This window comes from Callithrix jacchus, chromosome 1, assembly GCF_049354715.1.
Source record: "Callithrix jacchus isolate 240 chromosome 1, calJac240_pri, whole genome shotgun sequence".
Classification (NCBI taxonomy): domain Eukaryota; kingdom Metazoa; phylum Chordata; class Mammalia; order Primates; family Cebidae; genus Callithrix; species Callithrix jacchus.
The window spans coordinates 10353234-10379223 of record NC_133502.1 but is presented as its reverse complement, the minus strand read 5'-3'; the positions used below and the strand labels follow the sequence as shown (position 1 = coordinate 10379223).

Here is a 25990-nt window from a genome sequence, read left to right as displayed (position 1 = left end):
CTTTTGCAGAACAAATTTCTCATTTTGAAGTCAAGTTTGTTATTTTTTATCCTGTGGATTATGCTTTAGATGTTTAAGAATTCTTTGCATAACCTTGTCACAAAGATTTTCTCTTGCATTCTAAAAGTTTTATAATGTTTTACATTTAGATCTGTGATTCACTTTGTGTTAATATTTGTATGTGTGATATGGTATGGCTGTGTCCCCACCCAAATCTCATCTTGAATTGTGGCTCCCATAATTCCCACACGTTGTGGGAAGGACCTGGTGGGAGATAATTGAATCACTGGGGTGGTTTCCCTTATACTGTTCTCCTGGTAGTAAGTCTCACGAGATCTGATGGTTTTATAAGGGGAATCCCCTTTCACTTGGCTCTTATTCTCTTGTCTGCTGCCATGTGGGACATGCCTTTTGCCTTCCCCCATGACGGTGAGGTCTCCCTAGCCACGTGGAACTGTGAGTCTATTAAACATCCTTTTTGTTATCAATTACCCAGTCTTGGGTATGTCTTTACCAGCAGTGTGAAAACAGATGAATACAAGGTGTGAGAATTAGGTTGAGGTTCATTTATTTGCATATGGATGTCGAATAGTTTCAACATCGTTTGTGGCAAAAGCATTCCTTTCTTCACAGATTTGCCTTTGCACCTTTCTCTCCCACCTCTTCTATTTTTCTGGAATAGATTGTGCAGAATCAATGTTATTTCTTTTAATGTTTGGTGGAATTTACCCATGAAACCATCTGGGACTAGAGATTTCTATTTCAAAAGTCATTTAAACAAGAATTCAATTTCCTTAATAGTTACAGGACTATTTTGGATATTTATTTCTTGAGTGGGTGTGGGTAGTTTGTGATGTTGGGAGAGACAATCTACCATCCTTTTGCATCCCTGCATGTTCCTAATGGGCAGACCAAGAATACGAGTTTCTAACTACTCTTGATCTAGGCCATGTCTGAAGGTTATGTATCTGGTGAGCAGGATGAGGAAATATTTCCCCTTTACAAAGAACCAGTTATAAAGGAGATAAACTGTCTAGGTTAAGGGTTCCTTGGGTGCAGCATAAATCCACTGCATGTGTTATATTCATGTAGTCCTGCCTGTATTGCCTCCATAAACTTCAGATATATGTATAACCAGTATAAACCAATATGAAGCTTTGGTGCTTGCTATAACAGGTTAACTAGTTAGCTTGTAAGTATGGTAAAATCTCAGACCTTTTATAGTTCTTGCTATATAATCTTCAGGGAACTGGTTATTTCATCTCAATTGCCATATTTTTGTTAGTAGAGAATTTTTTGTAGTATTTTCTTACTGTTCTGTTAATGTCTGCAGTCTGGTATCACCTTTTATTCCTGATATAAGTAATTTGTATCTTTTTTCTTTTGTCAGTCTTGCTAGAGGCTTATAAATTTTACTGATCTTTTCAAAGAATGAGCTTTTGGTTTTATTGATTTTTCTCTATGGTTTTTCTATAATCAGATTCATTGATACCTGCTCTTTATTATTTCCTTCTTTCTGCTTGCTTTAGGGTTTTCATTTTTAAGTTGAAGGCTTATTGACTCAAGACCTTTCTTTTTTCTATATTAGCACTTAATGCTATATATTTTCTCCTAAGAAATACTTTAGCTGCCCCTCACAAATTTTGATATGCTGTATTTTCATTTTTCAGCCAGTTTAAAAAGCATTTGTTAAACCACGGATGATTTTGAAGTGTTCGGTTTTCAAGCATTTGTAGATTTTGAAGTCATATCTGTTACTAATTATGATCAGGAAACATACTTTGCATGATTTCAATGTTCAGATTTGTTACAGTTTATAACCCAAGACAGGATATGGTCTGCCTTGGTGAATGGTCCATGTACGCCTGAAAATAGTGTATTTTCCTGAGGATGGGTTCAGTGATGTATAAATGCCAGTTAGACCCAGCTGATGTCAGTGCTGTTCAGTTGTTCGATATTCTAGCTGATTTTCTGTCTACTAGTTGTATTGACACCTGAAAAGATAGTTGAAGTCTCTGTATTAGGCCATTCTTGAATTGCTGTATATACCTGAGATTGGACAATTTAGAGGTCTAATTGGCTCCTGGTTCTGCAGGCTGTACAGAAAGCATGATGCTGGCATCTGCTTTTCTTCTGGGGAGGCTCCAGGAAACTTAGTCATAACAGAAGGCAAAGCAGGAGCAGGCATGTCTTACATTGCAGGAGCAAGAGGGTGGGGAGATGCTACACACTTTTAAACAACTAGATCTCATGAGAACTATCTCAAGGACCGTACCAAGAGGATGGTGTTTTACCATTCAATAGAAACTGCCCCCATGATCCAATTACTTCCCACCAGGCTCCACCTCCAACTTTGGGGATTACAATTTGACATGAGATTTGGGCAGCGACACAGATCCAAACCATATTAATCTCCAACTATGATTATGAACTTGTCTATTTCCTGTTTCAGTTCTGTCAGTCTTTGCTGCATGAATTTGGAAGATTTGTTGTTTGGTGTGTACATTTAAGACTGTAATGTCTTCTTAGTGATTGTTTTATCTTTGCTTTATCCCTGGTAATTTTTGTTACTCTAAAGTCTACTTTTATATTAATATAGCTATTCTAGCTTTTATTGTTTGCATGGTGCTAGGGTCTGAATGCTGGTGTCCCCCCAAAATCTGTATGTGGAATGAGATACCTTATGTGATGATGTTGGGAGGTGGGGGTCTGTGGGAAGTGATTAAATCATGAGAGCTCAGCCCTCATGAATTGGATTAGTGTCCTTATAAAAAGGCCCAAGAGACTCCCCTGGCCCCATCTGTATTTGTGAGGATGCAGCAAGAAGTCATCATCTTTGAAGCTGAGTGCAAGCCCTCACCAGACACTGAATCTGCCAGCACCTTGATCTTAGACTTCACAGCCTCCAGAATGATGAGCAATAAATTTCTCTTGTTTATAAATTACTCAGTCTAAGGTGTTTCATTATAACAGCCTGAATAGACTAAGATACATGGATATATCTTTTCCCATCATTTTATTTTTAACTTACTTATATCACTATATTTGAAGTGAATTTCTTGCAAATAGTATATAGATAGCTGGGTCACTTAAAAAAACTGACAATCTCTGTCTTTTAATTGGCATCTTTACATCATTTACATTTAATGTAATTATTAATGTGTTTGGATTTAGTGCTAACATTTTGTTTTCTGCTTGTTTTCCTGGCTTCATGTTTTGTTTTAAATTCCTGTTGCAACTTTTCTCTATTTTGGGGATTATTTAATTTTAATTTTCCCATTGTATTTTTGACAATATCTGTTTGTACAGTCTTTCAAATTTTTAATGCTCTAGTAGGGATTACAATATACATATTTAGCTTTTTAAAGTCTACTTGGAACCACCACATGTGGAAAACAGAAATCTTACCATCGCATAAATCAAAATTTAACATTGTTCTAGGCTGAGCACAGTGGCTCATGACCTGTAATCCCAGAGTTTTGGAAGGCAGAGGCAGGAGGATCACTTGAGGCCAGGAGTTTAAGATCCACTTGGGCAACATAGTGAGATTGACACTATAAAAAAATTAAAAAATTAGCCAGGTGTGGCGGTATGCACCTATAGTCCTAGCTACTCAGGAGTCTGAGGTAGGAATGTAGCTTGAGCCTAGGAGTTTGAGGTTGCAGTGAGCTGTGATCATGCCACTGCACTCCAGCCTGGGTGACAAAGCAAGCCCCTATCTTTCTAAAACAAAAAAAGCAAAAAGCACTGTTCTGGAGATACCAGCCATAAGGGGAAACAATTAGAGGTAAAAAATGGAATAGAAAAGACAAAAATTATTTGCAGCGAATAATATCATTGTTCACCTAGAAAATGCAAGAGAACCAGCCAGAAATTTATTACAACTGTTACAAGGATTCAGTTAGGTGACTGGGAACAAAATTAAAATGCAAAAATTAACAGTTTCCATGCATAAAACAACAGCCATATGCAACATTTAATGAAAGAAAATATTAAAATTGTTCATGGGTATCAAGAAATATACAAGAGCTATATAAAGAAGTTTTTAAAAGGTGATTGAGAAACACATACTTCTGATTACTTAATATATAGTATATACAATATGTATTATATATAAGTATTAAAAATCAGAAAGGCATTTCATACTATTTTCTTGGATCACAATGGGAAAAACCAGTTTCAGACAGCTGATAACACACTTGGCTGAGGAGTCAATGGCATGCTACCACCTGTGCGTTTAACAGTCCACACATTAAGAAGGTCGAATTTCTCTAAATTGACATGGAAATTTAATTCATTCCACCAAGAATACTAAACAGGATTTTTTCTTTTAAAAACCAGAAAAATTGATTTCAAAATATAAAATATGAGCAGGACTAATTGGAAAATTATAAAAAGCAAAAACACTTAACAGAAAATTATCCCTACCAGAGAGTACAGCAATTTTAAACTCCAATAATTGAAACAGTGTGGTACCAGATCACGAATCAACAGTTCATCACATAGCCTTAAAAGTCCAGAAATCAATTCGCAACAAATCCGTAAAAAAAAAAAAAAAAAGATGGATTACATAACATGATATTGCAGTAAGTGGGCAACCATCTGAAAAAAATTAAGTTGCATCTCTAGTTCATATTTTAACAGCAAATAAATTTCAGGTAGATAAAAAAAATTTAAACATAAAAAATAAAACCACTAGATGAAAATGCAGGGCATTTAAACAATCTGAAAGAGATAAGTCTTTTCTACCTGTGAAAAGGTAGAACACAAAAGAACAAAAATAAAAGACTGATAATTCCACCTGCATTAAAAAAAAAAATCTGAGAAAAAGATACCATTAAAAAAGTAAAAAATGACAAATTGAGAAACAGTTTTTAAACTCATATCACAAATGACCAATTTCTTTTATAAAGAGTTTCAACAAATCAATAAGAAAAAGATAACCAACTCAATAGAAAAGGAGGAAAAATATATTAACAGATCATAGAACTGAAAAGAAAATGGTTTTAAAACATATATATTAATAAGAGAAGTACAAATTAAAACTATAATAAAAGTTACTTATCAGATCGGTATCTAGTACAATCCATGAAAAACAAAAACAATTAACAGAAAATTATCTCTACCAGAGAGAGCAGCATAATTTTCTGTCAAGTGTTTTTGTTTTGCATGGATAATCAGGATATTTGCAATGGTTTCTGACACCAACTGGCTAAAGTTAAGCCAAACTTCACAGGTTAAGGGCCCAATTCTCCGTATGACTGACTGTCCTAACTTCAGAAACCAGCAGCAACTTGGGCATTCCCAGAGCCATCCTTACTTCTGGCCACTGGTTGCAAGTTCAGGGGTTCCCGCGATGCCCTCAGGCTCGATAGTTAGCTAGAACAACTCACAGAACTCAGCAAAGTGCTATGCATACAATTATAGTTTCTTATAGCAAAACGATATGCATCAGAACAGCCAAAAAAAGATACACATAGAGCAAGGTGTAGGAGGGTCCCAAACACAAAGTTTCTGTGTCCTTGAGGAAACATCACCTTCCTAGAACATGCAGAGTATTGCCAAGCAGGGAAGTTCACTTGAGCATCACTGACCAGAGCTTCTCTCGGGGTTTCATTACAGGCATGACTGACTCAATCTCTATATAAGGCTGAACTCAAATCTCAAGCCCCTCTCTCCACCTCAGAGGTTAGGCTAATATCATATGACTCACAACTCCAACCCTCTAATCCAATGGTTTGTCTTCTGGTGTGGCCAACGCCTATCTGAGTCATCTCGTAGGCATAGTTATCAGAGCTCACCATGAATAACAAGATACTTCTATCACCTAGAAAATCACAAGGATCTAGACCTGGAACCTGGAGTGGAGGCAGTTTGAGAGGAGGGGAGGAGACTTGGCAAATTATCGATTATAGTCTTAATTTCAGCCTTGTCTGTATTAGCAGAAGACTGGAAACCAACAATGTCCAGTACCAGAACTGATTCTTTAAAAAAATCGAAATACATCCATATAATGGAGTTCTATGCAATCAGTGAAAAAAATGGGACAACTCTGTAGGCAGGGCTACAGAATAAATTGCTGAATGTGCAAAAGTCTGTATGCTATGCTATAACTTGTGTTTCATATATACGTATGTTTATATGTGCATGGGGCCATTTCCAAAAAGCAACTGGTAACAGAGGTTAGATCCAGGGAAGGGAAATGACTGGGAGAAGGACTTTTCTCCACCTTTTTCAACTTTCTGGTTTTTGTACAATGTGCATATATTACCTGTTTAACAAGAAGAAAACATTACAAGGTTTTAGCATACCTCTTGGAGGTTACTAAACGTAATTTGTAAGTTAATATTTTCTTGATTACCATCGGTCACTGCCATAAATATATTGAACAATAAAGCTCTTAAGAGTCTACTGAGATACACAGGGCTGCTTTCACCTACACTAAATGACCCCAGGCTGCTGCAATTTGAGTGTTATTGTCATTTCCAGTTTTTCTATCTTTTCCCAGCTGCTTCCGACTACTGTCAACATTCCCTCCTCTAGCTGACTAGAAACTTCTCTTTTAAATGGGGCATGTAGTTGTGGCAGGCCAAGAAACAAGACACATGGCCCTATTACAGGACTACACAAAATAAAGAGAAACTGCTTCTGTGAGAACTTGAGAAATCCTCTTGTAATTGATGTTTTATAACAACTACTTGACCAGTCAAGATTTTTACATAATACCACGTTCCATACAACTGAACAAAGAACAGACAAGGCATTTCTGAAGTCACTATGGGCAGTTCCATTATTTAATTGATACTACGCTGCTAAGTACAGATTTGAAACTTTTTCAGCACTACCTTCACTCATTCACTCAAAAATGTGTTTGAGCATCTAGTATTCACCAGGGAGTGTCCTAGTATTAGGCATACAGCAATGAACAAGAGACAAACTCACTTAAAATTTATATTCTAGAGAGATAACAAAGATAAACCAGCTAAGTACAACAAAGAAAAAAGGGGATAATATGATAGAACTAGGATGGGGGAATAGCATTAGATAGGATGGTAAGTTAATCAGGGTCTGACCAGAAAAGAACCACTAGAATCAAACACACATACACACATCTTAATATTCAAAATAAGGGACTTATTATAGGAATTATAGGAGGCTGTTTCTTTTGTGTTTGTCAGCTGGAAAGGGAAGACATGGGACATGGGGGAAGCAAAGAACCTGCTAGGATGAGAACCTGTGGGAATGGAGTGGAACCTGTGAGGATGGACTAGAAGCCATAGAGGTCCCTTACTGCCTCCAACCCTCCAGTATGAATGATGGGGTTGTTGAGCGGAAGCTGGCACCCTTTGTCAGAGCAAAATGCACCCCTGACTCAGGAGCCAGAGGAGCTGGAGGAGGCATTCCAACAGGAGCTGGTGTTCCTGTGGGCCTGACTGTTGTCCCACACGCCAAGATGAGCCAATAGATAAACAATAATGTGGATAAACTGCAACAGTGCTTTGTGCCTTGTTTGGTCCTCCCACTTATAAAGAGAATCCAGATCTGGCTGCTGCTTTACTTCTGCTTTCTGTATCTTGTATCAAACATTTCTTATGGCCCACATTGTCCTCAAATTATACATGGAGAGAATTCTGGGGAACACATCTCCAGGCTGACTAACCTGCACCATATAAATCCACCAGAGATGGTGTGAGTTCTCTAAAAGACATCATCTGAGCTGAGAACCTGAAGGATGAGGATTCAGCCATCCAACTATTCTCTCCCAACTGTCTGGGAGAGAATGTCCTAGATAGCGAATATGGCTAGTGCCTAGTATCTGAGGCTGTGATATAAGCTACATCTTTTTATGCTGAAGGACAATGAGGCTGGATATGTGTGAGAGAGTGGTACAAATTAAGAGATAACCAGATCATATGGGCCTTGTAGAACATGGTAATGAGCAAGGACTTTTTCCTCAGTGCAATAAGAGGCAAATGGAGTTTTTTTTTTTTTTTTTTTTTTTTAAATCAGGGACATAGTAGTAGTTTGATCTGATTTATATAATTTTAAAACTTTTTGAAGTAATTTCAAAGTTACAAAAAGTTGTAAGATTAGCACAAAGAATTTCTGTATGCTCATCATCCAGATGACTTCTATTTTTAAGAGACTGTTTTGGCTACACTGAGGAAAATGGCCCTACAGGGCAGAACCACTTTCCTCACCTCCAGGCTTCCCGGCACTCCTTACAGCACAATACATATGATCCCCCTGGAGCTGGGCAGAAAGCCACCAAGTGTGGAAGCAGTAATATTACTTAGAGAGCTACTGCAAGAAATCAAGCTGCAGTGCTTCTACCACACTATTTTCAGATCACAGAGGAAAACCAATCTCATTATTTTACTCTCAGTTCACAAATACATGTTGGAAGAAAAAACGGTATTACCTCTCCGGATCTGGCTACTTCTGACAATCATATCAATTCTCAAAAACAAAAAAAAAACAACCTCATGATTTGGTACCACAGAAGCTATTTAAGAAAATGTTTCACAGATAATTCCAGGTTTCCAATTTCCAAAGAACATGCAGTCTCCTAGAAGAAACATGTTGAAGGAGCCCAGGTTCATGTCGACAGATAGGTTCTAGTCTCATTATTTTAGAGATCATCTCAGGTTTGTGGATCTCCTGTGTTCATCAGATGTGACTTACTTTACTGGAGATCATAAATAATTACCCTAAAGCAAGGTCTTCTTCCTTAACGCTCCTGCCAGTAATACTGTCTGGCTAAAAGCCAGGCTCAAATACTGAAGTGTGCTGAGGTCTTACAGGTATTCAAGCTCATTTTCTGACTTCAGCATAATTCCAGTTTTAATGTTCACATCAACAGCGAAAATTATGGATGGCAATTCATTCTCAGTAAAACACAGCTAATACGTGTTCATTAAATCATGAAGGTAAAGTGGAAAAACTAGTTTGGTGACCTTAGAGAAATCATTTATTCTCTCTTATACTCAGTTAAATGGGAGCCTGGCTATTAGAGATTAATAATAATGAAAGCAAAATGCCTGATGCGTCACAGTAGGCACCCATCTCATTATACACACATCAATAAAAATAAACATCTATTTTTTAAGGGAAGAAAAGAAACGTTCATTAATAAAGCTCCGGATAAACCATTCATTTTCTTTTAAAAACATGTAAAAACACATTAAAAAGCATTATCTTACAAAATAGAAAATATTTTTATCTTTAATTAGAATTTGTAGTATACACTTAACGTTCTGAAATCTGTAGTGATGAATCTCTATGTAAACATTCAGAAAAAGAGGGGATACTGTGTCATGACTTATGAACTATAAATTTTGTCCCTGATAACTAGTCAAGAACAATGTTATACACTTATTAACAACTAATTTCCTTCACTTAACAATGGCTCTTTAATAACAAAATAAATTACCAGCAATTTCAACCATAAATTTAAGAATTAAAGTTTAAAAAACTTGTTTCATAAATGCAAGCAGAGTAATAAATTTCATATACGTTAAATTCAGTCATTTATGTTCTTTGAATAAAGTAACACAAAGATTTTTCCCTTCCCCTTTTGGCAAGTTCACAAAATTTATGAAACGGCTTCACCTTTTTCCTTTTCTGCTTAATTAACTGCATCTCAGCTGAACACAACAGGCAATAGCTGCGGTTACTAGTGAGACATGATAAAAGAAAAGGTTATGACCACTCAGACGATCATGCACACCTAAAACATAACCCAGACTTTCTAGTCTTAATGTGCAGCTCTAACTTACTAAATGATTTACAAAGAACTAATAGAGAAATGATTTAATAAGCAGGTTGAACTTTGTAACTTGGTCATTTTGCAAGTCACAAACCCATACTCTGACCTGAAATTGGAGCAGAATACTAGTTATTTCCAATGAGACGAGGTGCAAGGGAAAAACAAAGACAGAGCCATAGATACTTTTTAAGTTGCACTACATTATTTTAGCTATTAAAATATTTAACTACCAGATCAGTGCACTGTTTCTTGCTTAAAGTAGATTAAAAATATTTTTAAAATAAGCCAGAAGTAAAAAGAAAAAGGCCTCAACAGCCTGACAAAGAGCAACAGAATAATTTCCAATCAGTGACTATTAATGGGAATACTTATTTTGTACAGCAAGTATTGACAACCATTTAGCAATTCTTTAATCAGGCACTTGGTATTTTTTAGCTAGCATACTCAATACTGGGGCATCACACACACACAAAAGTATGGCTTTATTACAAAGGATTCAAGATGGCAACTACTTAGAATCCAGTGCCAACACGGATTATAACAAATCCAGTGAGTGTTTTGTTTTTCAATTATTCATAGAAAATTTAATCCTGATTAAGTATCCTTGGGCAGGAGTTCATGGGTAGTTGATGACTGAAACCAACATTTATGTGAAATGCTTCTGTTAATTTAATCTGTGTATACGGCTTAATTATGATTGGGGATTCAATGTAAGAGAAATGAATTATATTGGGATTAAAATTTTAGTACCGTATCACATAGTACCTTTTCCCTTCTCTCTTTTTAAACACATAAACCTGCTTGTCCCTTCACCTAAGTGCCCAGATTTTAAAATCCTTTGTCCTTACAACCCGTGTAATGTATTTAAGTTTTATTTTTTCATAAACTGTTTGTCAAAAACCTTTGCTAATCAAGCTGAGACCTGAACTAGAGCCAAAAATGGCAGAAAAAGATGGAGAATAACTCCACCCACATATAAACAAAAGCTTATTAATTTAACTGTGAACACATTTTATATTCATCTCCTGAAGTAATTTCAATTTCAATTCCTTTAAATTCAAATATGAAATGTATTTTCCTTAAAGCATAAAAAGCAGCACTTTTAAAAATCAGGGTATTACACTGATTTCATAACTGGACTAGTTTAGATATGTATAAGCAAGTAATCATTTAACTGATTACTTTTTATAAGACTATTAAACCTGAGTTAGCTATTAAGATGAGGCATTATAAGTGGTGAATATTTTACCAAAATATCATATAGTTATTTTTCACATTTATTTCCATATAGAAATTGCTTCGATCATTTTATAACAACGCTTTCTTCAAAGTTTGTTTAAGTACATTTCAGAACATTTCACGTATTACCTTTTTTTTCAGTTTTGGTACTGCTTAAATGCAGTTATATAAATAACATGCTCTGCTTTCGCTGTTCACGTTTTCACACAAAATGTATGAAGAAAAGTCACTGTATTTGGATCCTTATTGCACTCTTAACCAATTCACTTTTCCTCTCAACAAAAATCAAGTATCAGAAATGAGGGCGACTTTTGTGTCCAGATGATATGGTCAGTGGTAGTGTTACTGAGGAAAGTGAGGAAACTTCCCAGTATAGACTGTGAGATAGAAAGAGTCTGTAGAGAATAACCATGGAAACAGACTGGCAAAGGATAACACCTATTGTAACAACCTGAAAAGGAAAGGAAAGAAATGCTTTTACTGCATGCAGAAACAGAGAAATCATATTCAATTTACCCTGAATCTATATAAACTTTTTATATAAATGCAATACCCTATCCTTCATCTTTACTATAGATACATTTTATCAAAAGTTTTCTGACTAATGCTCAGAAATCTTATTGTTTAAACATAAAAATCCCTTTAACACTTAGTTTGTAAATGACAAAGTAAGGCACAAAAGAATAACTGGCGAAACCATTTGTTCCTAAGGGTAAGCACTACGAACAAGGGTTTCAGTAAATAAGAAGAATCAGGTTCCTAGCTAATTGATTGGTAGGAATAAAGCATGCTCCTACCTGAACTTTAAAGAGTACTCTAAAAGCCCTTTCAAAAATTCTCAAATTGCTTCTCTATTTTTGTAGACTACTATCCCGTCTATTCACTCTTTGTAAGTACCTCAGGCTCAAGAAACATTTGTGCATTCAAACACCTACTGCATTGCTTGTAAAAGGGCTCCTGGCAGACTTCTATTTTGAAATGATGGAGCCATTCACCTAAGAAGGTAGGTATTAGCACAACCGAAATGTGTCATACTTGAGCACGGCACTCTGGTTTGTAGTCTCTTAAAGAAACTAGAAAACACAAAATTTCTATTTTAAAATTCTCTATTTTAATTTCTAAAATAAGCTGAAATAGAATCAAGAAAAGCTATTTCCACCATTTGCCTTATAAATATTTTAAACTTCTAATTTATACACTTAATGGTTTACTATTTTGTTTCAAAGTTTTAAACAACATAGAAAATGTCTAAAAAATAAATAGGTTCCTCCTATTCAAATATTCTCCCAATTAAGACTATATTTTCATTAAAAACTATTTTGATCATGTGTATTACTTACCTTGTCCCTTTGGTAGTCACTAAAAATGACAGAAATGCATGCAAGAACTGGATGGCATAAAAACCACAAGATACAGCCCTGAAACAAATGAAACAGTGAAGTAAGTACATGTATGTATTTTGTCTTTTTCAGAATGTACCAGATAAAAAAATGTTACTAGCATATTTAAGTCCTGATTAACCTCAACAGGCCTTTAGAGTAGAACTTGCAAAAAAATGTAGAAATAAATTTCCTGCTGCTGTGACATTTTTTGTTTCTAACCAAATGAGTATTTTTGGAGTATTTATAATCTTCTGTTTATAAATCTGTTGCATACACATTTTGATACACTACAAATATATTAATATAAGCAACAAATTATTAAGTGACAAAAGCAAGGCACAAGTGTGTAATATTCCTGTAAAAAGAATAAAGAACGTAAATTCATATTTGCATGCTGATACACAAAGAAATCCTGTAATAATACGTAAAAGACACTAATAGTGGTTACTTGTTTGAGGAGTACAACAGAGGAAGGGGAAGAGAACCGGGCAGGTAAGAATGGGTAACTGTTCACATTATACTTTTCAAATATTTTTCTATTTTTCCTTGAACCATGGCAATGTATTCTCTTTTCCAAACTTAAATTTGAAATAAAAAAGTAAGTTAATAAATAGCAGCTGTTGAAATGTCTGGTACACTGAAGATATAGGGAGAAAAAACAAGTTATAGAAAAATGTTTAGTATGTTACATAACATACATTTGTATATGACATTTGTAACATAGGCATATATACTTAAAACTCTCTGGAAAAATAAATTAAGAACTATTAGCAGCAACTGTATGAGGAGGTGAGAATAACTTTTTGCTACTCTTTAAATACTTTTGGATGTTTGACCCTATTCAGAAAGTTAAAGTGAAACATAAAATACTTTAAGTTGAAGAAAAAGTCTGCACTGCTTTGAACATAAAGCAAAATAAGAAAACATAGTGCCTAAACACCTCAAATACATATTAACTTATCAAACCATAAGCACTACTGTCCCTGTGGGAAACTCAAAGGCAGCATGGCATCTTCTTGTCTGATGCTCAGAGGCCGGAAGTTGGTTCCTAGGACTGTAGCAGCAGCTTTGCAACGCTCAACACTAGGAATAAAGCAGGAATTTAGCTCTCCTTCCATAGCTACCTCAGAATAATGGTCAATGACTCTGGACGAGGTGGGCTCACTGAATAGAATCAGTCTGATCAAGAATGCTGGTTTGAGGTGCTAAAATGGAGGCTTATGGATTCTCTCAATCTGACAGAAAAATGAAACCTTCTAGGGAGGGAGGCTTCTATGCTACTGCTCTAACCCTCCTTATCTCTTGTTACTAAACAGGTATAGAAAAAAATCGATTTTGCTTTTAGATCTCACTAGCATAAGAAGGACAAGAAAGAAGGAATAAAGTGACATGACCTCATGTGGATGGAGTGAGGTGGCTGAAACACATGGACTCAGCCTCCTGGCTCCATCTGCTTATGCTGAAGGACAGCTCCGTATAGTTTGTTAGAAAACATTGCATAACTCTTGAGAAAAACAGTTTATAGTCAATTTAAACTGTTAAGAAATCCAAACCACATCTGAATTTATTTTAGATATTTAAAATTCTGATATTACAGAAAAGAAATATAAAATCCCTATTGATAAAGAAGCTATGAACCAAGTAAAATTGCCCTGCCAAAGGGTATACAGAAAATACTGTTTCGCAGGTCTTGTAGAACGGGGATAATATCTCTATCACGTAAGTTGCTAAGGTTAAATGAGGTGAACCACATAAAGAACATAAGGTAGCATCTGACTGTCACATAACAGAATTTGTTTTTTCTCTTTTTTTAAACAAGGTCTCGTCCTGTCACCCAGGCTGGAGTGCAGTAGTGCAATCTTGGCTCACTGAAGCCTTCAACTCCCAGGTTCAAGGGATCCTCCCACCTCAGCTTCTCAAGTAGCTGAGACAACAGGTGCCCACCACAAAGCCCGGCTAATTTTTTGTAGAGACGGGGTCTCACTATGTTGCCCAGGGTGGTTTCCAACTTAGGGGCTCAAGAAATCCACTTGTCTTGGCCTCCCAATGCACTGGGATTACAGGTGTGAGCCACCGTGCCTGGCCCAGAAGTTTAATAAAAGTTATCACGTGGTTGTTTAGTAACTTCCCAAAGAAACCAGAATAAAGTAGGATAAGCAGAAGAAACCATTTTCTTTCCAAACCCATACTTTGGCAAATGTGATGTAGAACTCCCTTTTGAGCGTACTTCTCTCCACTGTGATGATCTGATAGAGTCCACAGCCTAATGACAATGCTAGGCAAATTCTTAGAACGATTAGGAGGATCCCTGCTAAGTTCTGGTGTGAATGGTAGCTATGATGACTGGTATCTTCAAACTGTTCCCAAAGTAGCAAAATACTCTGAAAAAAAAAATTAGATTTAGAAAAAAAAAAAATCATACCTAATTACAATAAAGTACTTTTTTCAACTCTTTAATAAATATCCCTTGAAATATATAAACATTTCTATCAGAACATAGAGGTTAATTAATAAAGTACAGTCTTTTCATCACTCTAATACCCTAAGCTAGTCAAAATGAATTTTTATCAAGTGAAGACCACAGTTAAAAGATTTTTTAAAAATTCAATTGCTGTCATGATTCAAATAAGTTATCTCTAAGGATAAAAATGAGCTAAAAACGTTAAAAGGACAAACTTTCTTCTAAATTCAGTTCCTTCTTACTTCAACACCATCATTGAATGTAAACTGTTCTGCATTCAAACCGGCTATCTCAGGGTAACCTTCAAATATTTCAGTGTTTTTTGTATAATTCAGAAATTTAAAAGTCAGAATTGTTTATTTCAGACTTTATTATTTTTCACAGTAACCTCCCTTAGTAAAGGACAGCATATTTTTAATGTTCACTATAAATCCTCAGGGCACTGTTATTCACCACTTTTATTCACCTTTTCTCCCATACTGCTAACAGTAAAAAGCTCAGCTAGTTCCTCATTAAGCTATTCTGTTTATTACTATTCAATAGCAATCAGTGTCTACGTTCCCTCCATCTTTACTAAACATTTATCACTTCACTTACTTTAATGTTTTAACCATTACAACACATATCTGTAGCTCTCTGCACTTCTTTCCTTTGTCAATTCAGCTCTCAGAATTGAGTTTTCGGTGACTTCCAAGAACTTTTGGAAGAGATCAAAACTCAGTATTAAATCCAATTATTAGGTTTTATGGAGTTTACCAGCAACTTCTTCCTTTCCTCATTCTCACATCCTCTACCCTAATTTTAATCTTGCTACCATTCTTGTTAGGTAAACTCCTTTGTTACTATGACATGTGAAATTCCTTCTTGGGCTCAATATTTGCTCTGTTACTGAAAGTTTTATTCCTCTAAACCACCAAATTATACCCATCTGATTTCTTTTCTTGTTTTTTTGAGACAAAGTCTTACTTTGTTGCCCAGGCTGGAGTGCGGTGGCACAATCTCAGCTCACTGCAACCTTCACCTTCCAAGTTCAAGTGATTCTCCTGCCTCAGCCTCCCGAGTAGGTGAGATTACAGGCATGAGCCACCATGCCTAGCTAATTCTTGTATTTTTAGTAGAGACGGGGTTTCACCATCTTGGCCAGGCCGGTCTTGAACTCCTGACCTCAGGTAACCGGCCCACCTCAATCCCCCAAAGGGCTGGGATTACTGCCATGAGCCACTGTGCCAGGCCTCCCATCTGATTTCTTTTTTTTTTTTTTTTTGAGACAGTGTTTCGCTCTTGTTACCCAGGCTGGAGTGCAATGGCGCGATCTCGGCTCACCGCAACCTCCGCCTCCTGGGTTCAGGCAATTCTCCTGTCTCAGCCTCCTGAGTAGCTGGGATTACAAGCACACGCCACCATGCCCAGCTAATTTTTCGTATTTTTTAGTAGAGACGGGGTTTCACCATGTTGACCAGGATGGTCTCGATCTGTTGACCTCGTGATCCACCCGCCTCGGCCTCCCAAAGTGCTGGGATTACAGGCTTGAGCCACCGCGCCCGGCCCCATCTGATTTCTTAACCTACATTTCTAAACTTTACTTTTGCAACACAGAAGTGCTACTACAGAACTACCACAGCCCATGGTTCGTATTTTTACATATTTAAACTTCCGTTTTCACATACATATGCTAATATGTAATCTGTATAAAATATGCATGTATTTGTATAGTCTCTGCCTGTCTGATCTGCCTTGTCTGGGTTGTTGTTGAAGATCAGAGGTATGTTTAATGTATTCTTCATAAATGCTCACATAAACTCTAGTATAATATCATCTCAATTATCGATTCATACTTGTCTGACAGTTAATTAAAATTACAATGAAATGATAATAAAAATAAAATTAAAAAAAAAATGAAAAGTGAGAATTTACCCTGACATTGACACTACTCTGCATTAAGTTCTGGCTCAAAAACATTAAGTTGGTAGAATCTTAACCTTATTTTAATCAATTCTACTAATTCAATTATTTCTCATCAACCCCTTTACTGGCACTATCTCCTTTCTAAATATCACCAACTGTGATATGGTCTCTTTCTCATATGACTCATGTAAATTCAATACTGTTATTCCACTCAAAACCTACTGTACTAAATAAATACTAGGGATAGAAAGATGAATAAAGTACTGGTCCATCCTTCATTGATATATTTTTTCAACTTATTTAATGCATTAAACTTACATTATGATGCCCCTTTACAGAGCCCAAGTATATATTGCATTTTCATCTATAGCTAATGGTCATCAAAAACTCTGTATAAATTTTTATCTTTAAACCTTTCTTCTTAGCTTTTACAAATCCATTGAACATAGGCATGTGGATATCCTAGAATGTCGACACGATCAACATAGAGGAAAAGAAAAAAAGGCATACAGGACCTTCGTAAAAGATTGGTTTGTTTTTGTATCTGTTTTCATACTTGCTTTCAAAAACAAGATCTCATTCTTTTTTAGTCTATATTTTGCCTTTTAATTAATTTTAGCTAATCACCTGAATTCTTTTTTTTGAGACGGAGCTTCGCTCTTGTTACCCAGGCTGGAGTGCAATGGCGCAATCTCGTCTCACCGCAACCTCTGCCTCCTGGGTTCAGGCAATTCTCCTGCCTCAGCCTCCTGAGTAGCTGGGATTACAGGCACGCGCTAATTTTTTAGCCCACCATGCCCAGCTAATTTTTTGTATTTTTAGTAGAGACGGGGTTTCACCATATTGACCAGGATGGTCTCGATCTCTTGACCTCGTGATCCACCCGCCTCAGCCTCCCAAAGTGCTGGGATTACAGGCTTGAGCCAACACGCCCGGCCTCACCTGAATTCTTTTATGTACAAAGTAGCCAATCCTAAAGATTCTTGACAATGGATAAATCTCAAATTCATCGAATCACTCATTCAATATTAAGTACTTACCATGTGCTAGAGAAATATGAAAGAAAGCCATTATTAAGTAGGAAATAAGACTCCAACCTAGTGTTAAACATACTGTGCTTAAATAAGCTGATAGGAAGTTCAAATTCAGGTAAATTATAATTAAATTCTGCAATCTACATATAGTAGCACCCAGATGATTAAGCTTATTTGATCTCTCACTCTTTAAACTCATACTTTAAAATGACACAAATTGTAGAAGCTCAAGAATTTCAAGAAAAAAAAAAATGACACAAATTCCTCATGGGTCCCAGGTTTCAATTTTGAAATGAGGTATGCTCAAGTTTGCATTTCTGAGGATTACTGAGTAGAAACACTGAGTATCAACACTCACCTGTGTCATGACAATAAATACTGCAATTCCAGTGGATGCAGGGGTAGAATCCCACTGAAGAGGTCTGCTTTGAGACTTCTTCATTCTGACTATTGTCCAACCCATGCATAGACTCAAAAGTAGGTATAACATCTGAATTTGGGAAGCGATGTCAAAAACTAATGGGACAATAAAACCAATGTCAGCCAAGTTTTCACAATATAAAAAAAAATTTAGTACTTTTTTTTTTTTTTTTTACATGGGGTTTCACCATGATGGCCAGGCTGGTCTTGGACTCCTGACCTCAGGTGATCCACCTACCTCAGCCTCCCAAAGCGCTAGGATTACAGGAGTGAGCCATCACGCCCGGCAAAATTTAGTACTTTTTGCAATAAGATGAAGACATTTTTTTTTTTTTAAACCACAAAAAGCCATTTTCAAAGAGAAGCTAAGGAAATTCATTAAGAGATATTTGCATGTAATAATTCTAAAGAATTTAAAATTGCCATACATTTTGTATATATTTATAACAGTTAAAACAGCAATACTATTTAAAAATACATACATAATTGGCAGCTATCCAGTGTTAAAGAAAAAATAGAAATACATATATATGCCCATACCACGTCTATTAAGTCCAACCTTAACTCTGTTTTCCATTTTTCTTAGCTTTTCTAACTACATAATCCTGTTCTCTATAACTCATTGCTTATTAAAACAAAAAATTCTAAATATGATTTCTGCAACGTGGAGAATATGAGTCCCTTTGTTTCTGGGTAAATTTTTTTTTTTTTTTGATCGCTGAACTATGATGTGAAGAGTGTTTTCTAAAACTATTAACAAGATACAACAAAATGAAATGCAAAGTTCCCATAACATCCAAACATTGGATCCTTTCAGAATCCTGAAGACAAATGAAAAGCTCCATGCATTAGTGTGATGTGCCACCAGGTGGCCATCACCTACACTGCAGGGGAAGCATGCTACTTCAAACAGCAAAGATGCACCCAAACCACCTGTATCCAGGTCAACACTACAAGAAAACAACAAAAATCCATAAATGCTTCAAGTTTCATATATACTTATTTTATGAGATAGTATTTAATGCTTTTTAAGAAAGCTTATTACTTTTCTTCATAGAGTATATTGATGTAAATTTTAGGCTTTGGGTCAGAAATAGAAGAGTCAGTATAACAGAGAATGGGATTTTAACAGGAAGAAACCCTTCAGCTTTGAGGTAAGAAAATTTGGGTCTAAGTCTAGTCTCTACCACTAAATAGCTGACGGACATTTGGAAATATGTTTCATATCACTGAGCCCAGATCCTTTATTTGCAAAATAAGGATACGCAGACCTACTTTTCTACTGAGGATAAGGTGAGAGAATATATATAAATAAATATGTCTAAAACCAAATAAGAGGCAGAGTGTAGAGACTCATGCCTGTCATTCTAGGACTTTGGGAGGCCAGGGCAGGTGGATTCCTTGAGCCCAAGAGTATGAGACTAGACTGGGCAACATAGTGAGACCCTCATCTACAGAAAAAGAAATTTAAAAATTAGCCAGGCATGGTGGTATGTGCCAATAGTCCCAGCTACTGGGGAGGCTGAGGCAAGAGAGATCACCTGAGCCTAGGAGCACTGTACTCCAGCCTGGGCTACAAGCTAAGACCCTGTCTCGAACAAACAAAAAACAATGAGGAGCTGCACATATTACCTACTATTAAGAAGAAACTAAGTAGGACATACGGAAATTTAAACTGTAATCCTGTTCTCAGTCAATCTGATTTCTAACCAATCTTCGACAGAAAATTTATACTATCACAAATAATTTTAAAAAACCAAGCAGATAGCAAGTGTATGCTTTTAAAAAAATGTTCAGAAAGATACTCACATTCTGCCAAACTTCCCATAAATGGTACCCCTATTCCATCTCTGGAGTAACTGAGGAATTGAAGAAGATTAGCGTAAATTACAAATGTGAAAAAAAATTGTTCATAATCAAAGCAAGCATAATTTTGGTGGACTAATTAGGATTAATTAGATGTAATGATGAACACAGTTTTAGTGGTTTTGAGTTACCTGGAGAAATGAATGTAATTAGCTAAAGCTGAACCAGCTTGTAACAGCAATGCAGTTGTCAGAACCTTTAAAATCATGTGCATGGGTCCTCCTTTCTTAATAGCCTGCCACAATGATTGAGCATAAATGCAAGCAATCACAAAGTACACTAGGACTAGGAGGAAAAAGAACTCATGTAACCCTGTGAAGAGAAGAAAGGGAGTTTGCTTCAGTAAAACAAAGCCAGTTATCATATTGGGTTGCTTTCAAATCTCCCTGTCAATATATTTCTAGAACTTGTTTTATAACTGGAGTCATCTCATTTTTTAACTGGAGTCATAGCATTCACCTTTGTAAGAGAAAAAAAATTATTAAAACTTAAACAGTTTTGTACCTTGGGGCAAAATTTTAACTACAAGAAAGCAGATGAAACCAAACTAGTTAAGGTCAATCTGTAAGAAAGCATAATGGTCAGGGAAACCTAAAGACCACTCATAAAATCACAGTTTTGTTTGAAAACAGTAAATGAAAATAATGATTTCAGCATTCAGTTAGGTATACGGTTTACCCCCAAAATGAATTTCTTTTGTAAAAAGTTTAGAAATAGATTAGTTCACAGTCAATAATAGTTTAATATACCGACAATGCTTCTCAAAGTGTGTTCTCTTGCCCAGCAGCATCACCAGGGAACTGGTTATAAATGCAAACTCTTGAGTTCCATCCAGTTTTTGATCTATTGAATCAGAGACTCTGAGGAGAGCCCAGTAATCTGTGCTTTAGTAAGCCCTAAGGGTGATTCTGATATAGCTAACATGTGAGGACCACAGCTCTAGAATATCCCAATACCTTGAATTTCCATTTGGACAAACCTTCAAAATACCTGTCAGGTCCAGAGATCCCTTCTGAGATAAACTGTCCGCAGCTCTTGCCAAAAAAAAAAAAAACAAAAACCCCCACTAAGGAGATCACGTGGCTCCAGGCCAGTATTGACTGAAAATTGTTAACACCTAACCAAATGGCTACCAATGCAAGAGGCCAGCAACATAACAATTCTGCAAGCTAAGTTAAGCTAATCACTTCTCTTAGTACATCAAACTATAAAACGGAAATGAAAGAGGCCATAGAAATCGAAGTTGAAAGGAGCTGAGAGTTGATGTTAGGACAGGCCAGAGAAACCAAATGAGCCATGATAAAAATCAAAGTTCTGAGGGAGTAGAAATTACAAGTAAGGAAAGAGAGATGGCTGGCAAAGAACAAAGAATGTGCAGACTTTATATTAAAAATGGAACCAGTCATTACAGCAGCTTTTTAGTCCAGTCTTCATGTAACCTCATGATAAATGTCACTTCTTCTGTTAACTTGAAATCTTTTGACTGAGTCTCCATTTTTCAGAAATTTCAGAAAATTTTTATAGTAAAGCAGCAGGCTAGCTTTGAGTTTAATTGCTAACATTGACTTGGTTACATGTGAAGCCAGTCCCTAATGTTAAGGTTTTTACATTCTATCTAACACCAAACTGCTGTAACAATGGTATGAATAGAGCTGTCTTGAGTCTGTGGATGAACTTTCATTCCAATTGTGAACACCAAGCCTACTCTAGTTGCCCATTTGGGTAAACTCCAATTAACAGTCAGATAAGAAAATATTTCTATTATGTGGAAAATAATTTTGGAAAAGCAATCAGAAGATACAAATCACAAAAATCAATAAATAGTTCAATCATGTTTTGGCCTGGTTGGGGGGAAAAAAAGCAGCAGAAAATATTTCTGCCACTGGGTGTCTCTCCTGCTCTATGAATATAAATGTGGACAGTAAACTTTTTTAGTGCAGGTGAAAAAGCATGTTTACACTTCAGGAAGGGAAGATCAAGTAAAAGAAAGAATATATTTTCTTTTTAAACTCCTTACATACAAAAGCATTCCAGCCTTAGAAATAATGACGACATAATCCTGGAATTACTATAGTGATGGAACAAGACAGAAAATACAAATGCTAAACATAATGGAACTGTGGGTGAGCAAAGTTCCCTATGCTATCCTTGTTTCAAATCTTGGTTTTTTATCTTTCCTTCTTAGTATTAAATAAACATGGCATTCAATTTAAAGTTCTATTTATTTATAATATTTTACAGAATATTTTATAAGACAAAATTTCTGACTTATAAGATAAAGTTTCTGACATTAAGTTACAATTCTGAAAATCCTCAGACTACGTACTGAGGAATCAGAACAATACAGAAGGAAAGGACTCTGGAAAATAAGATATATGTCACAAGCAAAAACGTATTTTAGGGTTATCCACAGTTAATCTTCCAGAAAAAGCTAACATTATTACCAATACAAAAATTATTTCATTGACATATTAAATAAATTAAACTGGGTCACGTCCCATACTTTATTCATTGAATTTTAGATGCTTCTTACCTTTAACCTGTTCATAAAATGCTAAAAAGATGGGGGCTGGACACAGTGGCTCAAGCCTGTAATCCCAGCACTTTGGGAGGCCGAGGCGGGTGGATCATGAGGTCAAGAGATCGAGACCATCCTGGTCAACATGGTGAAACCCCGTCTCTACTAAAAATACAAAAAATTAGCTGGGCATGGTGGTGTGTGCCTGTAATCCCAGCTACTCAGGAGGCTGAAGCAGGAGAATTGCCTGAACCCAGGAGGTGGAGGTTGCAGTGAGCCGAGATCGCACCATTGCACTCTAGCCTGGGTAACAAGAGCGAAACTCCGTCTCAAAAAATTAAAAAAAAATGCTAAAGAGATCACATCCTAGCTCTGCACTCAACGTTCTTCTAAACAAATCATCTCTTTTGTCTATTTTTTGATCATCAGCTACTAACTTTATTTTTTATTTGCCACAAGCAAAAATTGTTTGTTCACTTTGAAATTAAACTCATTTTGTGTTCACTTTGTTTTGTTTCTGTTCACTTTGAAATTAGTCTAATTTTAAAACAGGTGGTTAAATTAACTAATTGTTAAATCTTACATTTAACACAATATACACTGAAAAAATATACAGTGAAGAAGAAAAATACTCTTAATGGGCATACAACAGGTGGTGAACACTTGTAAGAAAATGTGTAAGGTTTAAGGCAAGCTTAAAGGAAGCAGCATTGGCAAAATAAAGTAGCAAGAAAACTTAGTGGACAGCTTCAATAAATGCAGCCCCAGCTAAATGATGGTAAATGAGAAAGGAGGAGAGGGTGAGGGGAAAGAGTCCTTGGGTTCCCAGACAGCACCTGGAACAGACATTCCTGCCCACCTTATCTCAGAGCCCCAGGTCCCTCACACTCAAGTGTCTCAAGATACATCCTGATTAGTCTAAATCAATTGGAAATTCTCATACCCTTGCCAGTAGAAGGTAAACCTAACCCATTTGACAGATTCGCCTACTTTTATCTTCTTTCTTCCACGTCAACTTACATTTCTCTTAGGATGCTATGACCCAGATCTGAAAAAGGAAATGTGATAGGAAACTTCGGGGAAAGATTTGCTTCCTCCTCAAGACACTGAATTTTGCCATCATCTAAACATGATGCTCAGAACTGCCACGGCTAACTGTGAACTTGAGGCAGCTAGCTTAAGAACAACGGTAATAGTCTGAGGATAGCAGGGTAGACAGATGCTAAGTAAATCACCCTGAAGAAGCCTGAAAACTTCTTGTGGTGTAAGATAATTCATTTCATTACTGTCTACGCCACTTGCATTAGGGTTTTGTTACTTTAAGCCAAAAACATTCAAACATGTTACCAGGAACGTATTACTGAAGCTAAATGGAAGCTCCAACCCACTGTCATTTGGGACATGGAGGGTAAAAGGGATAGCACTAAAGAATGAACACAGTTCCTTTTGATTTGGGTAGTGAAAATTAAAGAAAAAGAAAAAAAAATAATGAACATAGCTGCTGGAATCTTAAAAACAGCGAGATGGCAGATGTGGCAGAGCCTGTAATATTCCAGTGAAAAGCAGTCTACATGTCTTTAGGTAATAACACTCTCAGGATTCTAGGTACTTCTTGGTCTCTAACTTGAGTACAACCATAGTTAACAAGGATTCTAATCTTTTAAAGAAGCAGTTTTATTTTACCTTAAAGTATTATAATTCTATTTATTACGTTGTCAAGTGGCACCACACTTGCCTTACTTTAATCTAGACCAACTCTGTAAAATAGAGGATTAACCAACGTCTGGAAGATATAAAATACATAATTGGTTTGAAAGAAAACAAACTATAAAATTTAACCAGAATAACACGTAACATTAATTGCCGCTATTTGCACCAGGTTATTCTAATTCAAACCTCTGAGACATGTGGTAATAGTCAATTCTCTGTAAAAAGCATAGCAAATCAATTTTTCCTACTTGGAGCAGATAATTAGACAAACTAGCAGAAGTTTCTAAAGTGAATTGAAGATTTCCCCTGTAAACAAATACCATACCTGAGGCTACAGAGTAGAAAGAATCCCTCAAGGCTCTATTTTAGAACACACTATTATAACAATGTGAAATATGGACTTTCAGATCAGTGGTTTTGTACGGACAAATCAGCTTTAGAGCTTTCAGTAACTGGCTTCCATTCCAAACCAAATCTATCTGAGTCTCTGGGTGTGAACATCTGAATTTTTGTTTTAACCTCATAACCTTAAACTAGATGTGACAAATTTATGCTCTGAACTAAACAATCGGTTTAAGCTAAAGTGGCCTCGCTCCTGCCTGACCTCCACCCACCCTTCTATGGCCAATGGGATACAATGGAATTAAATGTTTCTCTTGAGCAGACTGACTCTTTCAAACAGCCAATGAACTCAATAAGAGGTAAACCCTTAACCGTTTTCTTTGACAGATGGTCTACAAATCCTTATTCCAACATGTTCATTTACAAATCAGTTATACTTCATAGCATGCTTATCATGATCATAAGAAGTCATTCATTTCTGCTGGGGCTAGGAATCTTACTTCAGTAGGAAAGGACAGACATCCAACATTTTGATGAAATATTTTATATGAGTAAATGATTCTGGGAAGTATTACAGACTCCGATCATTCCTGAATTGTTGTAAGCTTCAATGAAGGCAATCCCTAAATTTGTTCAAACAACCTAGAAAAGAGTTAACCATACAATGTAGTTCATTTCTAATTTCATTTAATCGTTGAGTGATCAATTTAAATTGTTCAATTTATTACCATTTTTCTGTTTATAAAAATAATACAAGGTTATCATAAAAACAAAAATATTTAGAATGTATAGAAGAAACTAAAAACTACACAACTTGTTTCCTGTTAAGAGCCAAAACAAACAAGCAAACAAACGAAACTATACAACTCTATCGCCCAGAGTATCAAAACAATCTGTTAATATTTTTGTACTTCTGTTTTATTCTATGCAGGTTTTAATACACTCAAATAATACTCTGCTTTTAAAAACTAATATTATGGCTATCAAAATGCTATAAGATTCATTTAACCACTTCTCTACTTTTGCACATATAGGTTGCCTTCATTTTTTATTTTAAAAGTACAACATGAATATGTTTGTGTATAAATGAACTCGTAAATTTACGATATATTCAAATACATATTCTTACCAGATTCTCCAGCACTAAAATGATCAAATGGATTCCCTTCAGCATCTGGGTTTAGTAACACCATTTCAAATGGGATATCTTCCACCTGAGAGTTCTCCTTGTCATCTTGGCACGTATACTTGTCTGCATAAAACACATGCCACGTTTGCGGAGATGGAATCTGGGACACTGTCAGATTATGTTCAGTCTGGTTCATGGTCACTTTAAAGAGAAAG

General features: G+C 36.0%; 1 protein-coding gene across 2 annotated transcripts in view; it reads right to left on the bottom strand.

The window, feature by feature from the left end:
* Nucleotides 1-3853: 3853 nt before the first annotated feature.
* The window catches only part of GPR180 (G protein-coupled receptor 180), a 32897-nt gene continuing 10760 nt past the window's right edge, over nucleotides 3854-25990 (bottom strand). The window contains exons 3-9 of one of the 2 annotated variants that reach the window (XM_078366467.1): nucleotides 25776-25976; nucleotides 20208-20388; nucleotides 20020-20069; nucleotides 18149-18306; nucleotides 14580-14771; nucleotides 12349-12426; nucleotides 3854-11459 (exon numbers count right to left, since the gene is read on the bottom strand). In XM_078366467.1, coding sequence (XP_078222593.1) covers nucleotides 11301-11459; nucleotides 12349-12426; nucleotides 14580-14771; nucleotides 18149-18306; nucleotides 20020-20069; nucleotides 20208-20388; nucleotides 25776-25976 — 1019 coding nt within the window. In that variant the 3' untranslated portion in view covers nucleotides 3854-11300. The remainder of the gene's footprint in view (nucleotides 11460-12348; nucleotides 12427-14579; nucleotides 14772-18148; nucleotides 18307-20019; nucleotides 20070-20207; nucleotides 20389-25775; nucleotides 25977-25990) is intronic. The other variant, XM_017969938.4, reaches the window with a different exon arrangement.